At 38.5% G+C, this 22342-nt stretch overlaps 1 protein-coding gene across 2 annotated transcripts in view; it reads right to left on the bottom strand.

Annotated features, from left to right (window-relative positions):
- Window positions 1–2521: 2521 nt before the first annotated feature.
- Window positions 2522–22342, bottom strand: part of GNG2 (G protein subunit gamma 2) — a 109944-nt gene continuing 90123 nt past the window's right edge. For both annotated transcript variants that reach the window (XM_037016510.2, XM_073211244.1), the window contains one exon: window positions 2522–3375. In XM_037016510.2, the coding sequence (XP_036872405.1) occupies window positions 3247–3375 (129 nt within the window). In that variant the 3' untranslated portion in view covers window positions 2522–3246. The remainder of the gene's footprint in view (window positions 3376–22342) is intronic.

A 22342-nucleotide genomic window follows, 5' to 3' on the forward strand; every position in this document is an offset into this window, starting at 1 on the left:
ATTAACAAAACCCTAAAGAAAATCAATGGATTCCTATTTCCTCATCCAGCTTGTTTTATGTCATCGTCCTTCTCAAATTAACTGTGGAATCAATGGGCGAGGGAGAGTCCATAGACCTTTGCAATAACATCGACTGGATATGCAATGAATCTGAAAATTCCATTTATTAAAACAAATACATTATCCATGTGGGCATTATCCATGTGGAATGAAAATGTACACATCACATTCAGGTTTTCCTGCTTTAACATTTCTATGTATCCCTCTTTTTGAAAGACACACTCCATAAATTTTTATAGGAAAAATGTGAACAATTTTTGGTTGGGCTGGGAAAACATTAATGTATATGTACCAACTTACCATTGCCAGGAGCATCTAGAGCCAAAAAAAGAAAAAAAATACAAAAATTCCCTCAGCATGCTTGATTTCTCAAAATTCTATTTGTGAATATATATGTTGAGTATTTATTTAAAATTTTTCCTTGGTAAGCAATTTCTTTCAAATACTATTAGCAAAATTAGCCTCAGATCCAAGAACTTATTTGAAATCTCTGATTTAAATAGTACTTTGTTTAAAGTTGAAAATGAAAAAGAAAAAGAAAGAAATCAGAGTTAATACTGAAGGATGATGCAAGATTTTCTTTTGAACTAATTCCATGGCAGATTTTCATTACTATCCAATGCATTATACAGAAATTAGGGCCTTGAATAATTAAGTTTTCCTATTAGCTACCCCTTAAGATAAAATTATGCTGGTGAAAATGATTATTGAGTTTCTAAAATAATTAAAGCTATTTAGAGGCTTATTAAGTAATCAAAAAAAAAATTTTCCCCCCTTAGCAAGTAGAAAGACCAATAAGCCAAAACTCATATAAAGACTGGCATTAGTTTCACACTGTAGGACATGACATTATGAAAAAGCCAAAACATTTATATTGATTTCAGATGGACTGTGTATTTTCTGTCTTCTCTCTGCTTTCAATAAACAAGGTCACAAGTGGTTTGGAACTGCCTTAACTTGTAATAAGCAGAGCCATATTATGGTGCTTCCTAAAAGCTTTTATTCCATTCTAATTGCTCCAAAGATCTAGATTTACATGAAAATATAGTCACTTTGAGAAAAATAAATGGTGTGGATCATGAACAAATCTTCAGGATCTTATAATGACACCTTAATTACCACCAAAGAGTGCTTTATTCACAGCTGTTATGTTACCACATATTTAATTTAATTCATATTTTGGCTCATTTAAAAAATGTGACACAATTTTAGCTGATTCCACAGTACTACCAAACGAATGGTGCAATACTGTAGTTTAATCAATATTCTGCCAGAGTTTTTCCCCTTTAAATCTTCATCAATGTTCCACTGACTGTAACAGAATCCCAAGGGCTGAACAGAAGTGTCTGGTTACAGAAGTGCATTCACACACTTCACAAATATCTCAGTATTCTCTTGTCCCTGCTCCAGGCCCGTGAGCTTTAATTGGATCTACTTACTCTTCTACCATTGTACCCATAAAAAGAGCTAAGGGAAATATTTACCAAGGCTGCTTCAAAATCCATTCTCAGTGTATCAAGTCTTTTTATCTTTGCTTTTCCTCTTTCATCATCTCTTTTTTGTTTTCATTTTTTTAAATGGGAGGGGGAGAATAAAATTAATTTGGAAAAAGTCTTTTGGGATTTCAAAGCAAACACGGAGATGTAAGAGAGGCCCTCCTCTGCTTGGGAATGGCACAAGCTTCCAGAGTCTTCCTTTACTGATGGAGGCTAGAGCTGTGAGGAAAAATGATACTTTTTCAGTATCATCTCTTGGGAAGAGAGTGCTCTAGCTGCAAGGCAGTTGTGTGTAAAGACTGAGAGACCCTAACAAACAGGGTGGAGAGCTGTTTGAAAGAAAAAGAAAGAAAAGATTCTACTGAAAAATTTGGTGAGTGAAATACTGAAGACCATCTCAGAGGCGAGAAGAGCCAGCACCCTTTGCGGTGGAGCTGGTTGCGGGGTGAAACCTGCCCCTTTCACCCCGGCCGGTGAGCAGCCACGCTTCTGAGAATGGGTCTTCTCTGGAGCCATGGACTTATTTCTCCTGATACTTCTACAAACAAGGGCCACATTTTTCTTATTAAGAAGAGTGTAGAAAGTGTCCTTTCCATCTGGAATTCCCATGATTTAGGGAAAAAGGGAATCTGCCCTTACTCTACCACCCAAGACCCTCCCAACAAACAATGAATCTTCCCCTCTTCTGTTTGGCAGTACTTGTCTTGCCCTGGATCCTGGATAAAACCAAAATGCCTTGGATTCTGAAAAATATGTTGAAGAGGTGTTTACACACTTAACTAGGAGGTATTTAGGCATGGGTAAGGCTCTGCAGTAATTTCAGTTTTCAAGGTACTGAGGTTTTTCCTCTCCAGCCTCTTTTCTCTCTCATTCTTTCTCCAAGCCTTTCAGTAAAACAACAAAACTTCTGAATGGATGTAACACAGGGCCACTTTCATGCAGTATTACTCAAAAATGGTCACAAATAATATGAAAGCACCAGTTACAACACGTTTACTTTTACTTGCAGAATAAAAGCTATCATGTACAGATGTTAGGGATTGTGGGAAGAGAACACAGACAACCAACATGTTTTGTTGTTCTTACCATGAGGGTAAATCATGGGGAGCAGCTCCCTAAACATTCGGGTGCTCATCCTTGGGGTCAGGCTTACATACAAATCCAGTTTTATCCCTGTACTACTCTAGTTGGGATGAGAAGAAGGACAGGGAAGGGAGAAGGAAAACAGAAAAAGACACAAGGACTAAACATCAATCCGATTAAACCAGACTGCAGCCACATTGGACAACTCAGCTTACAAAGGGTATTCTAAAGGCAATATTAAGTCCAAGAAGGTCATACATAGCTCAGCTCAGTACAGCTGTCTGTTTTAATTTTTATTTTTTTAAATATAAAGCAGAAACATAAGGTTTGGGGAGGTAAAGCAGAAAAGAAATGACACCGATTTTATCTTTACATATTCCCCTCCTCCAGGCAGCTCTGCAGATAGCAGATCTCTTAACTCAAGATGCAGATCAGCTTCATTCTCATAAAGGGGACCGACCAGTTCTTTAAACATGCACAGCCTGGAGTTTTCAGGATGGTTCTCCTTTCTCTCTTTAAATGCTGTGGACTAGAAAGGCGCCCACTTTGCTAAAAACTCTACATCAGTGTCCCAGGAGCTGAGGCTCTTCAGGCTCTTAGTGAAGACTTAAAGGATAGCACAGAAAAACTTCTTCTCTCTAAATGGGTTCTCTGAAGCCGGAACAGGGGTCAGGAGGGGATCTTCCTTGGCATGCGCTTCACAGTAGGCCATCAAGTCTGCAGCTGCCTTGGACACCTGGAAGGGAGAAAAAACCACCGGAACCTTAGACGCGGCACTGACACAGGTGTAGGCAGTCAAGGCTCAGGCTTTGGGGTCCACGTTCAAATCCTTGCCCCACCACTTATTAGCTCATGCGAAAGTGAAACAAGATACTTAACTTCCATAAACCTTGTTTCCTTACCTGCAAAGAAAGGAGCTGATGCTCTTGGCCCCGCAGGATTATTGCAAGTGGGTCTGGAGCTAGTGCGAGTGAGGCACGTAGGACACACTGGGACACACATGGAACAGGCACTCCTGCTAGGGTCCTTCGAGTATCAACCACCCTCGCATGGCTCCGGGGATGGGTGTCTCCTTGAATTCTGTGCCCAGCTACCTCACTTGCCTTGTCCCAGTCCCAGCCCAGGTAGCAAGGTTTGAATGAGATAATCCACATAAATCATTTAGTGCCTAGCACGTGGTGAGCTTTCCACACAGACTCACCATTATTATCATTCTGCACTTGCAGCTCTGCTTCAAGAATTGTGCTAGGATGCCTATTGCCAGGTTGAATTCCTTCATCAACAATCGAGGGATATACATATACATATGAAGTTATGTGTATGTGTGTATATATAATGAACACATAATTTTATATATCATATATTCTATATTTATATTATATTTATCATTGTACATTATAATTTATTATACATATATATATTATTTTACTCAAGCATTGTACCTTTAGGGAGTTCCAGTGGGAAGCCGGTCAAAGATTTCAGTGATGCTGTCATTTTTCACAACATTTCTGTAGCTCCTTCTTGGGAGCTGTCTGGAGTACCTTCCTCCAGAAGTGGAGGAAATTTGACAATGACAAATTTTCACTACTTGAGGGTGGTTTAATTTGGGGAAATAAACTAAAAATTCTTTGTAACTACATCTGGTAGTAGGTGGATGATCCACTTCAGGAATGCCATTTGGGATCAAAACTGTAAAGTCAAGAGTCAGTTTCTTACATGACATAATACAGCTGTCCTGGAGATGACTGCAAATATTTTTCAATATCACTATAATACTAAGATAGCCTCTCAAAGCAGCTACTGAAAGGATGATCCTTTGTAAGAGTGGGGTAGATCATATCATTGCCAGAAAGATTCACTGGCCCTCCCTACAGGTGGATGATATACACCCACACAATGACACCGGACTGCTCGAGTTAATGAGATGTGAGCAGAAATGATGTGGGTCACTTCGGGCCAGGATTCCTGACAATGGTGACATGGTGTGGAGTGGCTCCTGATCTGTGAGGGGCATGAGGTGGGTGTAAGAAGTATGCCTTTGTTGTAAGACCTTAGGAATGACAGAGGGGGAGACGGCCTTTTGTTACTGCAACAAAACCTAGTCTACCCTGACTGATATAGAGAAGTGTAAGTATTAGAATGTGTGATAGCTTCCTCTTCCTGAACACATTGCCACAAACTGGGTGATTCAAAACAACAGAAAATTATTATCTCACAGTCAGTGCCAGAGGCTAGAAGTTCAAAATCAAGGTGTCAGCAGGGTTGTTTCCTACTGCAGGCCCAGGGAGCATCTGTTCTGTATTTCTCAAGTAGAATCTGGTGGTCAGCAGTCATCCTTGGTGTCCCTTGGCATGGAGATGCATCACTCCAGTCTCTGCCTTCCTCTTCACATGGCCCTCTCTCATGTGTCTCTTGTCCTCACATGGCATTCTGCTCTTTGTGACCAAATTACCACCTATCAGTTATTGGATCAGGGCCCACCTTAATCAGTAGGACCTCATTTTAACTTGATCATATCTACAAATATTTTAATTCCATTTAAGATCACCTTCTAAGGTTCCAGGTAGACATATATTTTATAAGACACTGTGCAGTATGTTTATTTGTGTTAAAGTCACTCTTGCTTTTCTAATTTAAAATCATCTTTTTTTCCAGCTTGAGATATAATTGACATAGAACATTGTGTGAGTTTAAGGTGTGCAATGTAATGACTTGATGTCCTTCTATATTGTGAAATGATTACCACAGGAGGGTTAGTTACACATCCAACACCTCAAATAGTTATGTGTTTTTTTTGGTGTGGTGAGAATATTTAAGATCTACTCTCTTAGCAACTTTCAAGTACATAATACAGTATTGTTAACTCTAGTCACCATGCTGTACACTAGATCCTCAGAATTTATTCATCTTATAATTGGAAGTTTGTGGCCTCTGACTGACATTGTTCCATTTTCCTCACCACACAGCCCATAGAAGCCACCATTTTATTCTCTGTTTCTATGAGTTAGGCTTTTTAGATTCTGATAAGTGAGATAATACAGCATATTCCTTTATGTCTGACTTATCTCACTTAGCACAATGCCCTCGAGGTCCATCTGTGTTGTTGCACATAGCAAGATTTCCTTCTTTCGCATGGTGAATAATATTCCATTGTATATATAAAACACATCTTTATCCATTCCTCCATCAATGAACATCTAGGTTATTCCTTATCTTGGCTATTGTGAATTATGCTGCAGTGAATATGGGCATGCAGATACCTCTTGAAGATCCTGTTTTCATTTATTTCCTTTGCATATATACCCAGTAGTAGAATGCTGGATCATATGGTAGTTCTATTATTAATTCTTTGTCCTCAATAGCTCCATACTGTTTCCCATAGTGGCTGTAACAATATACCTTTCCACTAACAGTGTACAAAATTTCCCCTTTCTCCACATCCTCACCAACACTGGTCATCACTTGTCGTTTTGATAAAAGACATTCTAACAAGTGTGAAGTGATATCTTATTTTGGTTTTTATTTGCATTTCCCTGATTAGTGATGTTGAGCATACTTGTTTTCATGTACCTGTTGGCCATTCATATATCTTCTTTGGAAAAATGTCTACTCAGTTCCTCTGCCCATTTTAAAAATCAGATTGCCTTTTTAACTATTGAGTTGTATGAGTTCTTTATGTAGTTTGGATAGTATCCCCTTATCACTTATATGGTTTGCAAATATTTTCTTCCACTAAATATTTTGTGTTTTCATTTTGTTGACTGTTTCTTTTGCTGTGCACTAGCTTTTTAGTTTCATGTAGCCACACTTAATTATTTTTGCTTTTGTTGCATGTGCTTTTGGCATCATATTCAAGAAATTGCCAAGACCAATGTCAAAGAGCTTACCCCTTATATTTTCTTCTAGGAGTTTCACAATTGCAGGTCTTATACATAAATCTTTGATTCACTTGGAGTTAATTCTTGTGAGTGGTATAAGATATGATTCCAGTTTCATTCTTTTATATGTGATTATCCAGTTTTCCCAACACAATTTATTAATGAGACTATCTTTTCCCTATTGAGTATTCTTGGCTTCCTTTTTAAATGTTATTTAATTATTAATTATTTCTTGGCTCTATTCTATTCTATTGGTCTATGAGTCTAATTTTATGCTACACTGTTTTTAGTATTATAGTTTTGTGATATTGTTTGAATCAAGAAGTGTGATACCTCCAGCTTTGTTCTTTCTCAGGACACTTTGACTATTCAGGGTTTTTTGTGGTTCCATATGAATTTTATGATTGTTTTTCTATTTTTTTGAAAAATACCTCTAGAGTTTTGATAGAGATTGGATTGAATCTGCAGATGCCTTTGGATAGTATGGCCATTTAAATAACATTAATTCTTCTGATCCATGAACCCAGGATATCTTTCCATTTATTTGTGGCTTCCTCAATTTCTTTAATCAAAGTCTAATAGTTTTCAGTGTCCAGATTTTTTCACATCATTGGATAAGTTTATTCCTAAGTATATTGTTTTTGATGCTCTTGTCAATGAGATTTTCTTTGTTTCTGTTTTCAGCTATTTCATTGTCAGTGATTAGAGACACAACTGATTTCTGTGTGTTGATTTTGTATCCTGCTACTTCATTGATTGTTGATTTCTAACAGTTCTTCGGGTGAAATCTTTAGGATATTCAAGATCATATTATTTTCAAACAGTTGTAGTTTTACTTCCTCCTTTCTGATTTAGATACTTTTAATTTTTTTCTTGACTGATTGCTCTGGCTAGGATTTCTAGTATTTTGTTGAGTAGGAGTGGTGATAGTTGGTACCCTTATCTTGTTTCTGATCTTAGAGGAAAAGCTTTCAGTCTTTCACCACTGAGTATGATGGTAGCTGTGGGCTTGTCATATATGGCTTTTATTGTGTTGAGGTAGGTTCTTTCTATGCCCAATTTGTTGAGAGTTTTTATCATGAAAAAATGTACTTTGTTAAGTGTTTTGTTCTGCACTTACTGAGATGACCATAAGATTTTTTAAATCTTCCATTCTATTAACATGATGTAGCACAGTTACTGATTTGTATATATTGTTCTTGTATTCTAGGGATAAATTCTACTTAATTGTGGTATATGATACTTTTAATGTGCAGTTGAATTCAATTTGCTAATGTCTTGTAGAGAACTTTTGTATCTGTATTAATCAGAGATATTGGCCTGTAGTTTTCTTTTCTTGTAGTATCCTTACCTGGCTTTGGTAGTGGAGTAATGCTGGCCTTGTAAGATGAGTTTGGGAGGGTTCTTGAGAAGAATGTGTATAATACTGCTGCTGTTGGAAAGAATGTTCTGAATATGTCTGTTAGGTCCTTTTAGGCTAAAGTGTAATTCATATCCAGTGTTTCCTCACTGACCTACTGTCTGGGTGATCTATTGATTGTTGAAAGTGGGCTACTGAAGTCCCCTACTATTATTTTACAGTTATCTAGTTCTCCCTCAGGTTAGGTAATATTTACTTAATATATTTAGGTGCTCTAATATTGGGTGCATATATATTTATGAATGTTATTTATTCTGATGAATTGATCCCTTCATCATTATATAATGACCTTCTTTGTTATAGTTTTTGGCTTAGAGTAAAACTCATTAATTGGCACTGTATTGATTGTAAAAATACTTTTATTGTGTTTCTATTTGGTTCCAAATATTGAGTTAAGTTTTCTATTCTGGTCTATACAATAATCCAAGGTAGAAAGTGTTATCCTCCTTTTATAGGTGGAAAATTAAGACTCAGCAGATTGCATGAGGTATTCAATGTCATATAGCAAAACACATGACAGAAAAATAACTTGAACTTGATGTTTTGCTATTAAACCAGAGCCATCTATATACAAACTACTCAAATGCAGGGCTAGTTCCAAAGGCTGAAATTGAAATTCTCTGTGCATCTTTATGAAAAGCTGCTATGACAGAATGAAAGGGAACAGCTTGTTCTTGTCTCAGCTCCTCTAAATGAAAGCAAAGGACAGCCTTTCAGAATGAATCTCAATTACTTTTTGTGTGTGCGCCTTTTACTTGCTTGAGACATAGTAATTATTACACCAAACAGGAGCTTAGTTGCAGGCAGTAGACTGGACCACAGTAATATCTAAGACCCACTTGTTAGGAAGAGATCCTGCACCATCCCTACTCACTTGCAATGTTCACATACAAATATGTGGAGGTTTCTAAAATCTTTACAATGCAAAAAGTGCTATACTCAGTAAAACTGATAGCTTAGAGTTACTCACATCTTATAGTTAAACACTTGATTCTGAATATTTTCTGTCTCAAAATATATTACATGTTTTATCTTGTTTTCTGAAGGAGATTTCAATCTCCTGTGGGTGATGATCCAACACAATGTCAGAACCCTAGTAGTAATTAGAATAATTACAAATATTTATCTGCCATTGTTATATGTCAGAACTGTGTTAACCACTTTACACACACTATCTTATTTAATCCTTACAACAATGTTATGGGTTACAAGCTACTGCTATCCTCATCTTAAATAAGTGAGGTTGAGGCTTCATTAGACAGGTGTTTGCCCTAGGTCTCACAGCTTGTAGACTTAATCTTTTTGATTGCTCTTCCTTTCTAACTCATAGTGTAATCCTTGCCACTTACTTTACAATGAGTCAGAGCAATACTTTGTCTGGCAAATCCCCTTGCTTTCTGACTATCCTGCTAACATTCTGCACACAGTGTCTATATAAAAGACAATTCATCACTGTATAATCAGTGCCCAGCACACAGCAGACACTCAAATGTTTGCTGAAGGATTTCTCAAACATAATCTTATTCAACAAATATTCCATTAAACTATTATTTACTGAGTACCTAATATGTCAGGCACAGTTCTGGATGCTTGGAATAATCAAGAAACAAAATAAACAAGATTCTGTAGACTTCTAATTCAGACTATGATTGAATAATAAGAACCAATTAAACCCCCCTGCTTTGACTTAAAAACTAGAAAAAAATACATGAACAAATGGTTTTTAAACATTAGGTAACAGGCAGCACAGGACAGTGATCCCTGAGAGAAGAGAGACAAGATAAGCCCCATGATTGCTCCAGCAGCTTGAAAAGGGTAGAAACCCATAGCAAGGGAGAGACTACCCAAACAGAGTTTAGGAATATCCCTGAGTTGAGGAGAGATTAACAGAGAAGAGCTACAGAGATAACAGAGATACAGAGCTACAGAGAAAGAGACAGCATACACACATGTACATGCTCTGGAATCCTCCAGAGGATTCCTTTTGAATCTTTAGCTGAATACCATCAGTGCATATGTGGGAGAAAACTGCTTAGAGTTAAGCAGAGAATTTCAAAAGGATCAAGTGAAATAATCCCTGGTGATAACACAGGCCTGGAATCGTTTGTGTCTCCACTGGCTAGAGTAGAAAGACCTTATAACACATAGGGTATTGAGTAGAGTCCTAAAAAGGGTATTGATTCAATAGTGGTGTCAAATTGGTCTATATTAAAGGCTGCTGTGAATCCACCTCTCAAAGTTTAAGAGTAAGCCTTGAATAGATAAAAATCTTTCTAAGTAACTTAGTTGCTCCCAGAACAAAACCCTAAAATATTTAAAAGAATACAAAAAAGTTGAGTATGCTACAAAATGAAATTCACAATGTCTAGAATCCAATAAGAAAAAAAATCCAAGCATGCAATTAAGTAGGAAAAAAAATCCCCCTCCCACTTGAGGAGAAAAAGTAATCCAAAGAAAATGATCCAGAATGGGCACAGATGATAAAATTAGGAGATAAGGATGCTATTAAAACAGCTATTGTAAATGTCATAGCCAAGAAGATGATAAAAAGAGACATGGAAGATATTTAAAAGACTCAAATCAGATCTCTAGAGATAAAAATATACTGGAAGGAATTAGCTGCAGATTAAATACCACAGAAGAAAATATTAGTGAATGTGAAGACAACAATAGGAACTCTCCAAAAGAAGAACTCTCTGTCAGCACAGAGAGAAAATAGACTGATACACTGAGCTGGGAGACAACTTCAAGAGGTCAAATATACATATAATTGGAGTCTCTGCAGGAAAAGAGAGAGATTGTGGTGGAAGAGAGGAAATAAAAAATATTTGAAGATATAGTGGCTGAAAAGGAGTTGGCTGATGAAAACAAAGAACCCACAGGTTCAAGTAACTCAAGAAATCCCAAGTAAACAAACAAAAATCAGACTATACCAATGCACAGCAAAATCAGACTGCTTATACAGGATTTGAGTGGGGGAATAGAGAGGACAGAAATAGAGTATAATAAATAGCTATAGAGAATATTAGAAGGTAGTGAACTTTATAAGGAAATGAAAAGTAAAGCAGGGCAAAAAGGTACTGAAAGTATGTATATGTGGAGTAGGTGGAAAACAGGTTGCAATAGTTGGACATAACTGAGAAATTAATTTTGGGGTAAAAATGTACAGAATGAAGGATACAGTAAGAAATGGAGAGCCCCTGACTTATGTTAGAAAGGAACACTCTGAATGCTGTACTGAGAACAGGACTTTGCGGGAATCAGGGGTAGTGGTAGAGACTGCCCTAAAGACTATTGCTACAATTCAAGTGAGAAGTGGCAGTAGTTTAGAGTAATAGCAGTATAGATTGTGCAAAGTGTTGTAATTCTAGATAAACAGCATTTGTATGTGGAATCACCATAATTTTCTGATGGATTAAAGATAGGGTGTGAAAAAACCAGAAAAATTAAAGATAAGCCGAAGTCTTTAGAATGAGAAAATGGAAAGATGGAATTGTTATTACTTCAGCTGGTTAAGGTTGCAGGGAGAGGTTTTGTGGGCGAAAACCAGGAATTCAGTTTTACATAGTTTGATATTAAAACATTTGAGAAAACAACACTGGAATTTGGGAGAGAGATCTAGATTAGAGCTATAAACATGGGTATTGAGGCCTTAGATGGTACATAAATCCTATGGAATGAGCAAGATCACAAAGAGAGTGCACTTAGATGGAGAAGACAGGAACAAGGACTGAACCCTGGAATACTTCAGTGTAAGAGGCTGGGGAGCCTAAGAGGAACCAGCAAAGGAAACTAAGAAGGAGTAGCCTGTGAGAATGGGGAGCACTGAGTGCAAACTGAAGAAAATGCTTCAAGGCACAAGGAATCCTCAACCATGTTAAATGCTGCCAAAAGGTCAAATAAGATGAAAACTGAGAATTGACTATTAGGTTCAGCAATCTGGAGTCACTGGTGACCTTATGAGAGAAGCTTCAGTGGAATGGTAGAAGTGAAAGCCATACTGGTATGGGTTTAAGAGTAAATGGGGCCTCCACCTCCTTCTTCATGGACAATTCAGTCTTAAAGGCATTGGGTGGGACAAAGCAAGGTAGATCCACACTAGATCAGGGGCCCACAGTGGGATGTCATAAGAGTGAGAACATCTGGATGGGGTCAGACTGGTGAGGAGTATGGAAGCCCTAGTGGGTTGTGAAAGCACCCATGTCAGGAAGGAGACGTTGTGGAGTGAGAGCTTGGTTCCTTACAGGGGAGTTGAACAAATACTGATAAGGGGAGACAGGATCCCCATTGTCAGTAAAGGGAGATACAAATATTAAACATAGAAAACTAGACTGAATTCTGGGTTTGGGATAGGAGCTGGTAGTATTGGTGTGAACTGGTGCTTACATATACACATATACACCATAAAAAATACAGATGCAAAAGGGTGTGTATGTGCATGCATGCGGGTGTGTGTGTATTCTCTCTCTGTCCTCCGAGAGGAACCAGGAGTGGCAACACTTCAGCAATGAGCACACCTAGCATCCAGATCCTGCTTTCTAAATACTATTCTGAAAGGAACTAGTGCTCTTTGGAGAAGGATGATTACAGGGCTAGGGCAGGGATATAACAAGAGGACTCTGTAATGTCTTTCTATGGCTAGCACTAAGGAAACACTCAAAGAATGATGGAGGAATGTAAAAAGAACACAGTACCAGGTTTCTAGTCTATGGCAAAATAAATGATGATAGCAGCAGATTATAAACTACTAAATAAATGAAGAAACCATGTGTCCATATAGATATAATAAATTAAAACAAAATAGAATGTTTGATGAGGAATGGGCTAGTTATATAGTCTCAAGTTCCTTCTGCAAAATCCCAAGTATTTATTAACCTTAAAGAGACAAAAAATAACTTTACACAAAGAAACATGGAAGACACCACCTTAATCAAGTAATGACGTAATAAATGACAATTTAAAATCACATGCCACTGATAAATGCAATGAGATGAATATTCCATCAATTCTATATTAATGCCATGTTTTCATTACCTGAATTTAATCATAAAGGAAAATCAGAGATTGGGAACAAGACAAGGATGCCCACCCTCCCACTTTTATTCAACAGAGTACTGGAGGTCCTAGCCAGGGCAATCAGACAACACAAAGAAATAAAAGGCATCCAGATTGGTAAGGAAGAAGTTCAACTGTCACTGTTTGCAGATGACATGATATTGTACATAGAAAACTCTAAAGAATCCACCAAAAAACTACTAGAACTAATAACTACTAGAACTAATAACTGAATTCAGCAAAGTTGCAGGATACAAAATTAATACACAGAAATCTGTTCCTATATACTAATAATGAACTAGCAGAAAGAGAAATCAGTAAAATAATTCCATTCACAATTGCATCAAAAAGAATAAAATACCTAGGAATAAACCTAACCAAGGAGGTGAAAGACCTATACCCTGAAAACTCCAAGATACTCATGAGAGAAATTAAAGAAGACACCAATAAATGGAAATACATCCTATGCTCGTGGATAGAAAAAATTAATATTGCCAAAATGGCCATCCTGCATAAAGCAATCTACAGGTTCAATGGCAATGCCTATCAAAATACCAATGGCATTCTTCAACAAACTAGAACAAATAGTTCTAAAATTTATATGGAACCACAAAAGACCCCAAATAGCCAAAGCAATCCTGAGAAGGAAGAATAAAGCTAGGGCAATTATGCTACCTGACTTCAAGCTCTACTACAAAGCCACAGTAATCAAGACAATTTGGTACTGCCACAAGAACAGACCCATAGATCAATGGCACAGAATAGAGAGCCCAGATATAAACCCAAGCATATATGGTAAATTAATATATGATAAAGGAGCCATGGATATACAATGGGAAAATGACAGCCTCTTCAACAACTGGTGTTGGCAAAACTGGACAGCTACATGCAAAAGAATGAAACTGGATTACTGTCTAACCCCATACACAAAAGTAAACTTGAAATGGATCAAAGACCTGAATGTAAGTCATGAAACCATAAAACTCTTAGAAGAAAACATGGGCAAAAATCTCTTGAATATAAACATGAGCAACTTTTTTCTGAACATATTTGGGGCAAGGGAAACAAAAGCAAAAAGGAACAAATGGGACTACATCAGACTAAAAAGCTTCTGTAAAGAAAAGGACACCATTAATAGAACAAAAAGGCATCCTACAGTATGGGAGAATATATTCATAAATGACATATCTGACAAGGGGTTAACATCCAAAATATATAAAGAGCTCACATACCTTAACACCCAAAAACCAAATAACGCAATTAAAAAATGGGTGGAGGATATGACGAGACTTCTCCAAAGAAGAAATTCAGATGGCCAAGAGGCACATGATAAGATGCTCCACATCACTAATTATCAAGGAAATGCAAATTAATACCATGGTGATATACCACCTCTCACCAGTTAGGATGGCCAACATCCAGAAGACAAGAAGTAATAAATGCTGGCAAGGATGCAGAGAAAGGGAAACCCTCCTACACTGCTGGTGGGAATGTAAGCTAGTTCAACCTTTGTGGAAAGCAATATGGAGGTTCCTCAAAAAACTAAAAACAGAAATACCGTTTGACTCAGGAATTCCACTCCTAGGAATTCACCTGAAGAAAACAAGATCCCAGATTCAAAAAGACATATGCACCCCTATGTTTATCACAGCACTATTTACAATAGCCGAGATATGGAAGCAACCTAAGTGTCCATCAGTAGATGAATGGATAAAGAAGAGGTGGAAAATACACACTATGGAATATTATTCAGCCATAAGAAGAAAACAAATCCTACCATTTGCAAGAATATGGATGGGACTAGAGGGTATTATGCTTAGTGAAATAAGCCAGGCAGAGAAAGACAAGTACCAAAAGATTTCCCTCTTTTGTGGAGTATAACAACAAAGCAAAACTGAAGGAACAAAACAGCAGCAGACTCATAGATTCCAAGAAGGGACTAGCGGTTACCAAAGAGGAGGGGTGGGGGAAGTGGGTGGCAGGGAGGGTGGGAGAAGGGAATTGAGGGGCATTATGATTGGTACACATGGTGTGTATGGGGAAGACGGTGTAGCATAGAGAAGACAAGTAGTGACTTTGTGGCATCTTACTACACTGATGGACAGTGACTGCAATGGGGTGTTGGGGGGACTTCCTACTATGGGTGAATGTAGTAAATACAATGTATATCATTGTGGTTTTAATTTGCATTTCCTTGATAATTAGTGATGTGGAGCATATTTTCATATATACCTTCATAAGAGTATATATCAATGATACCTTAATAAAAAAAACAGAAATATTAGAAAACCCAATTTTAGCAACATTCTACAAAATAAATGGCCTATAATCTTCCAAAATGTCAAGGTGATGACAGTCAAGGAAGTCTAAGGACAGATCAACCAAATGCAACATGACTCTGAACTGGGTCCCTTTGCTAAACAGGACATTATTGGGGTCATGTGCAAAACTTAAATGGGATCTGAGGAGTAGAAGGTAGTACTGTATCAATGTTAACTTCCTAATTCTAATGATTATACTATGATTGTGTAGAGGAATGTTTTTACTTTTAGGGAATTACACATTAAGCTATTAGGAGGTGATAGGGTACTGTTTGGCAACCTATTCCCAAATGGCTCAGGGGAAAACAAAATTTTTTGCATTGTATTTGTAACTTTTCTGTAACTTTGAGATTATTTCCAGAGTAAAAATAATTTTTCAAAAGACGGAAAAGAAAAATTAGAGACTGAATATAGATAACTTTTTCAAGAAGTTATGCTGCAAAGTAGAACAAATGAGGTAGTTACTGGAAGAGGAAGTGGGGGATTCAAGAGAAAAAATTTAAGTTTTATTTAAGATGGACAAATAGCACTGTGTTTGTATGCTGATTGAAACACTAAAATAGACAACCAAAACTGATGATTCAGGATGGCAGGTGGTGGGGGTGAATTGCTCGAGCGTGTCCTTATTAGGAAGATGAGTTCCGATGCACGAGGGAAGGCATTCACCTTTGATAAGGGCCTGGGTCTCCCAAGATTGACAATTTCTGAAACTCAGCTATCCAGCAACCTCGCCAGACTAGACAGGGGCTGAGAGCCAGGGAGTGAGGAAGGATGACTCTGGACAGTTCCAATAAAGGCCACCACACTGTGATGTTAGGCTGTGGAGACATAGGCACTTAGTCTAGGCAGACACCCTGACAGCTCTGCGAAGCAGTTATCAGTAAAGATGAAAACCAGAGCCCGGAATTTAAATGCTATGTAAGGATACAGCTCCATCTTCATTACATCCTGAAACTGAGATATCTTAAAATTGATGTTGCAAAATGCTTGCAAATCATCAGGCAAAGAAATAAGCACACTGATGGGTCGTCACTGCCTATGCGCATGGTAAGCTACCTGTGTATTAAGGCAATCAGTCATTCAATCCCTCTTTTGGTTGAGTTGCCCCCATTAATGGAGCCATTGAGGACTGACTTAACTTTAATTTGTTGCTTAAAAGGACTTCAAAGATTATACTGGGATGGGGGTTTAATGTGGAAATTACTGTCAATGTCAAACATCACCTGTGACAGGCCTGGCAACACAGTCAAAGGCAAAAGAAACTGCCAGACTCTGAAAAGAGATCATAGAATCTTTAAACTAGGAGAGATTGGTCGGACATTTATGTAGAAGGTTATTTACTCGTCAAAAGCTAGTGGTTACTTTATAGGCTTTAGTTGTCTTTGAATCATTAATAGGTATTTCAAATAAGGGAAAATTAAAACATCTAGCTTAAGCACTAGTAAATGCAGAAGAAACCTCAGCACTCTTTGATATGCCTTGGAATTGTACTGAAAATACAAGAGGTGCAATGGAGAGCAAGATCACCGATGCTGGGAATGGAACACAGCTGCCTGCATTGCCGTGCTGCCCGCATCTCTGCTGGTGGCTAGCGCTCAGTCTAAGGGATCTTTCCACAGTGGTTATGAAGAGCAGCCAGGATCAAACAGTGATTACTAGGGAAAGTAGAATTCTATGAATAAATATCTATTAATTTTTGTTTCTAAAATAATGTGTGAATATTCTAAGTAGTCTCCTGCTCCCTACCCCTGGAGGATGGGATTAAACTGATGGAACGTATCAGGATTTTTTTTTTAATGTAATAGAAAACTTATTTTGAAATTAACTTACTCTATTTAATAAAAGAATAAAAATGATCATCTTAAATCATTATATTTTTAAGGAGGGAGACTTCCTCTGCCTGAAAACTAGTCTATTCAGAAAAACTTGCATTCCAGGGATTTCAAATTATCAAACTTTAACAGTAGTACTTCTATAGCTCCAGGTACAATGCATAAGGCTAAGCATGTACTTGGTGCTTGACAAATACCTACCAGAGGTTTAAAAATTATGTAATTCCTCATAAAAATGAAGTTTTATGCTCAATTATTAAGGCATGTGGGAATTATAATTTTTTGCTTTGCTTCATTTTCAGCAAATCAAATGACTTAGGACTAGCTCCTGAACATAGCCCTTTCTTCTGTAAGTCCTTTGATATACTCACTGATTTTACTATTCCCCCCAAACACTCCCAACTGGCCAATAGGAGGACTATATCTCATCCTTCCTAATAAACTGAAGGCAAGCATTTTAGAGAAGAGATGTTAAAACTTTCAATTGAAATTCTGGAAAAAATACCTGAAAAGTCCCAAACCTAGGATTTACGTACCCTCTAGTACCAAGTACCAAGCATGGTGTCTAACTGGCCCATTTCTCAGTACAGTTTTCTGCAAAGTTCAATTCCAATCTATTATGAGTCAGTCATCAGAAAGAGGATTTAATCATTAGACATGTTCATATTTGGTTCAATAATTTACACACATTTGTCAGTTATGAAAATCAACCTGTTCTTTTTATGTTGAACCATTTTAAAAAGAAGTTATACTATAAATACTGGCTACTTATAGTCATACACAGGACATACAAGTTATCTACCCTTAAAATGATCAATTCCTCCCTTCATTTTTATATTTCAATAAATTTCCTCCTATTACCACAGTTTTATTTGACTAATTACATTCATGCTTGGAATTTTCCAAATGATAATTGGAAGTGTCATGTGGAATATAGTTCTTGATGTCTTGTTATATGACATGCACAGTACAAGCAGTTAAAGCTATCCACTAAAATAGTGTTTCCTGAATGCCTGTGTCCCTCAGCAGCAGGAAGGATGCCGAGTAGACAGCACGGTCTTTGACTCTGAGGACTGTGTAGTCTAGTTGGAAAAATTTATTTTGGTGAAAGTGAAATTAATTAGTAAATTCACCAGTAAACATGGCCAGAATGGAAAAAGACATTCATGGGCAAGTGGATATTTGACTTGACCCCTAAAAGAGGAGTAAGATTTGGACAATGTCTTAGTCCATTTGATTTGTTATAACAATACTATAGATAGGTGGATTATAAACAACAGAAATTTATCTCTCAGTTCTGGAGGCTGGGAAATCTAATGTCATGGTGCCGGCAGATTTAGTGTCTGGTGAGGGTCCACTTCCTTGTTCATGGGTGGTCATCTCCTCACTGTAATCTCACATGGTATAAGGGATAAGGGACCCTTTAAGGGCACTAATCCTATTCACGAGGGCTCTATCGTTATGACCTAACAACCTCCCAAAGGCCCCTCCTCCTACTACCATCACCTGGGGGGGTTAGGATTTCAACATTTGAATTTTGGGAGGGGATGCAAACATTCTGCCTACTGCAGCTAGGAGAGGAAAAAGGGGAAGGAGGTTCTCAGTGAGGGACCCAGAGTAACAGTGAGATTTGCATAGCATATTCTTGGGATGGCAAGGAGATCAAGATGGAAAGGTCTATTGGGAATATCTAGGGGAAATGAAAAATAAATGTGAAATTTTTATGTGGGGTCGATTTATAGAGCATCCACTCAGTTAAGGAGTAATCACTTTATCCACACTCCAGCCTTGGCTTTCTTGTGCCCTTCATTTACATTATTCTTCATAATGTTACAACACCCTCTGCCAAAGAGCATTTTTCCAGCTTACAATGATTCTTACCCTTACTTAATAATTCATCCCCTCCCTATCCTTACAGGTGGGTTAATTCCTAGGTGCCATGTTGTGCAGGGTGGTTCAATTGCAACATTAGTTGATTGGAACTGCAGATGGCTCATTCTTGCTAGAACAGAGATGCCACTCAGCATATGAAATTGAGACTAAAAGGCATTGCGTTAATCTTTATCTTTCTTCGTGGGGCTTGAACTATATATGATATGGGATCCTGGGAGCCATGGGCAGCCGTCATGTCTGCCATTTAGAAGACGCAGCTGAGAAATCAAATCTTCCCATGAAGAGAGAGAGGCAGACACACAGAGAAGCAGAGACAGAGAGCACACACGCTTCCTGATGCTCTTCCCGCTCCCACCCCACTGGCAGCCCGGCCGCAGTTCTGCCTTGGGGTTCTGAGACACACTGCCTCCTTTATCACCAACCCTCTCCTCCTGCCTAAGCTAGATTGGGGTAGGTTCCTGTAATTAGAGACCCAAGGAGTCCTAATATAGTGATAAATAAATAGATTTACTGAAGTCCTGCTGTCCTTCACTTTCATGCAAGCTCTCTCAACCTGTGCTCTAAGGACAAGCTTTCTTTCACCGGCCACTGCCCAGCACCAGTGTGAGTATACTGCCGTGTCATGTGACTCAGTGTCACAGTCTCCACAGCCCTGTCTGCTGTCTGCTCCTCCCCTCACACCCCTGCCCAGCTGCCTGTGATTTCTCTTTACTCCTTCCTTGAATGAAATGCTAACAAAGAAACACAGGAAGGCTGGGAGTATAATTTATATATGCCTGAGGCTGATGAACAGATAATGGGTTCATTAGCCCAAATCTCCCAGGATCTGTGATGCAAAGGGATAGGAAACAAGAAGGTTTAAAAATGAACATGCTATTCAGATCCTCAGAAGGTAGACCTCTGTGCAGCGGAGTTATTCTGGAGGCCACAGGAAGGAGAAGGCCACCCCCTGCTTAAGGGACCCGACAGCCTATTTCACCTGCAGGAGGCTCTGTCAGATGTACATAAAGCCACCGCTGCCCTGCAGCTTGAAGACGTCACTACTGCAACTGGGAAATCACAAAAAGGTAATCTTAAGAAAGAAGCCCTTTCCTGCTGGTGGGGTCATGCACAGAAAGTAGGTGGAAAAGCCTGAATGCTCAGAAGCCTTGAAGGGACTTGTACAGGCAGATCACCAAAGCCTAAACGAGCTAGCTGACACTGTGTCAATGTGGCCACGGTTTTATCCAACAAATAAACTAAAAATAATCTGACACTTCACCACAGCAGGCCTGCCTGGCTGTGATGTGCAGAATAAATGCTAAAATAAAGGCTGCTGCTGTATTTCCAACAATTTAAGGCCTAATGACGTCAGGAGGGATCCATACATTTGGATGTGAAGATCCCCTAGGAAGGTGACCATCGGTGCTCAGTGTATCAGCCTGACGCTTTGTTGCTCTTTCAGCAGTGATTTCTCTGGTTTCTTCGGAAGTAGTACAGAAAGGGTACCAGGGTATGGTGTTGGCTTCTCTCTGATGATATCTGGTAATTATGCGCCTTGGGTACCTTATTTGCATCAACCAATGATGGGTCTTAGTCATATTCTCTGTAACACCTTGCTAAACTAGGAGATCACTGAGGGCAAGAATCATCTTCATCTTTATTCATATCTGTGTCTCTAGGACTTCACAAGGCCTGGCAATTTAGAAAGCTCTCAGTAAAATATTTATTAGGTAAATGAATAAATGAACACCTGAAAAGCAACAAAACTCCAACCTGATGATGAAATGGGAAAGCTTCTTAAGGGATGAAATGACTGGTTTGAGTCTTTAGGGAGTCACTGGAGTTGGCAAAGTGGAAAGGTAGAGAGAGGAGGGTGAATCTTCCAGGCATTTGACGTTCCCATCAAGGGAATTACAAGTGGTTCAGTAAGGCATGTGGACCAAAGGAAGGGGATGAAGCTGCAAAGACAAGGCAGGGTCCAGAGGACCTTGTCTACCCAGCCCAAGAGTTTCAATTTTATTTCATAGGTAATGGGAATCAGTAAAAAATTTTCAGAGAGGAAAATGTACAATTTTCTTTTCTTTTAGAAAGTTGGCAGCAATGTGGGATAATGATAGTGGGGATGGAGATGGGGTTGAGATGGGATTTCAGAGGTCAGCTAGGAGCCCCTTGCAGTCAGTAACTCAGGCAAGGGATGATAGAGGTTTGACTTATGGCTGAAAGGGCCTACTTCTGTCCTCTTCCTCCCACTGTCAGCTTTTATAGCAAGGGAGGAAAAGACAAGAGGCAAGGGTAAAAGAGGAGAAGAGGAGCATGGTGAAGGAGCAGGCAGTGGTGGGGAGCTGTTTTAAAATTTCATTCATGAGTAAAGAAAAATTAAAGCTGTTTACATCTTAGAGCCCATTATCAAGACTCAAAACAAAAACAAAAACAAAAACAAACCAAGATTTAGCATAGATGGTAAAATATCTATGGATATTTGCTCAGTTTATTTATGGGAGAAGACCAACTCTTCTTTCACTCTGGCACTGTCTGATAGGAGTTAGGAACGAACCCCTTCACTTAGGACTCTAGTTCTACACCTTGACTGTACATTGAGAATAACTGATAATTAAAGAAAATTGATGCCTGAATCATACACCAAGAGAATCTAATTTGATTGGTCAAGGGTGTGGTCTTGGAATTGGTCCTTTTATAGAATCTCTGGGGATTTGAATGTACAAATGTGATGAGAACCATTGGTCTAAACCAGGGGTCAAGAAAGTTTTCGGTAAGGGTCAGAGAGTAAATATTTCATGCTCTGTGGGCCACATGGGCTCTGTTGCAACTACTCTACTACGCTGCTGTGGTATGCAATTAGCCACAGATGCTACATGAATGAGTGGTGTGGCTGTGTTCTAGTGCAACTTCACGCAGAAAAACAGGCAGTGGGCTGGATCTAGCTCCTGAGCCTTAAATCACTGAACCTTTCTTTAGAAGCATACTCCAAAGGATGGCTCGATTGTCCAGGTTACTGAGGCAGGTACAAAGAAAATCGGAAAAAATATTCTAGTTTTAAAAAGGGCATTTGGAAGAATGTTCTAGTTTTATTTTAGTAAAATGAAATACGTTTCTGAGTCCTTTTTCAAAAAATGCTTGGGCCTTTTGGGGAAGTGAAGCATTGGTAGTTAACAAGAATTCTGCAGTAGCTGTCCTGCAGTAGCTATCTGTTAATAACGATATTGTTGAGGACAACTTTACATTTAAAATCTGCCAACAAAGGGTTTGGATTTAAAGTCTTGGTCCGATATGAGTTAGGTCCAATTTAAGGCAAAGCTTTCAG

This window comes from Manis javanica, chromosome 8 (assembly GCF_040802235.1).
Source record: "Manis javanica isolate MJ-LG chromosome 8, MJ_LKY, whole genome shotgun sequence".
NCBI lineage: Eukaryota > Metazoa > Chordata > Mammalia > Pholidota > Manidae > Manis > Manis javanica.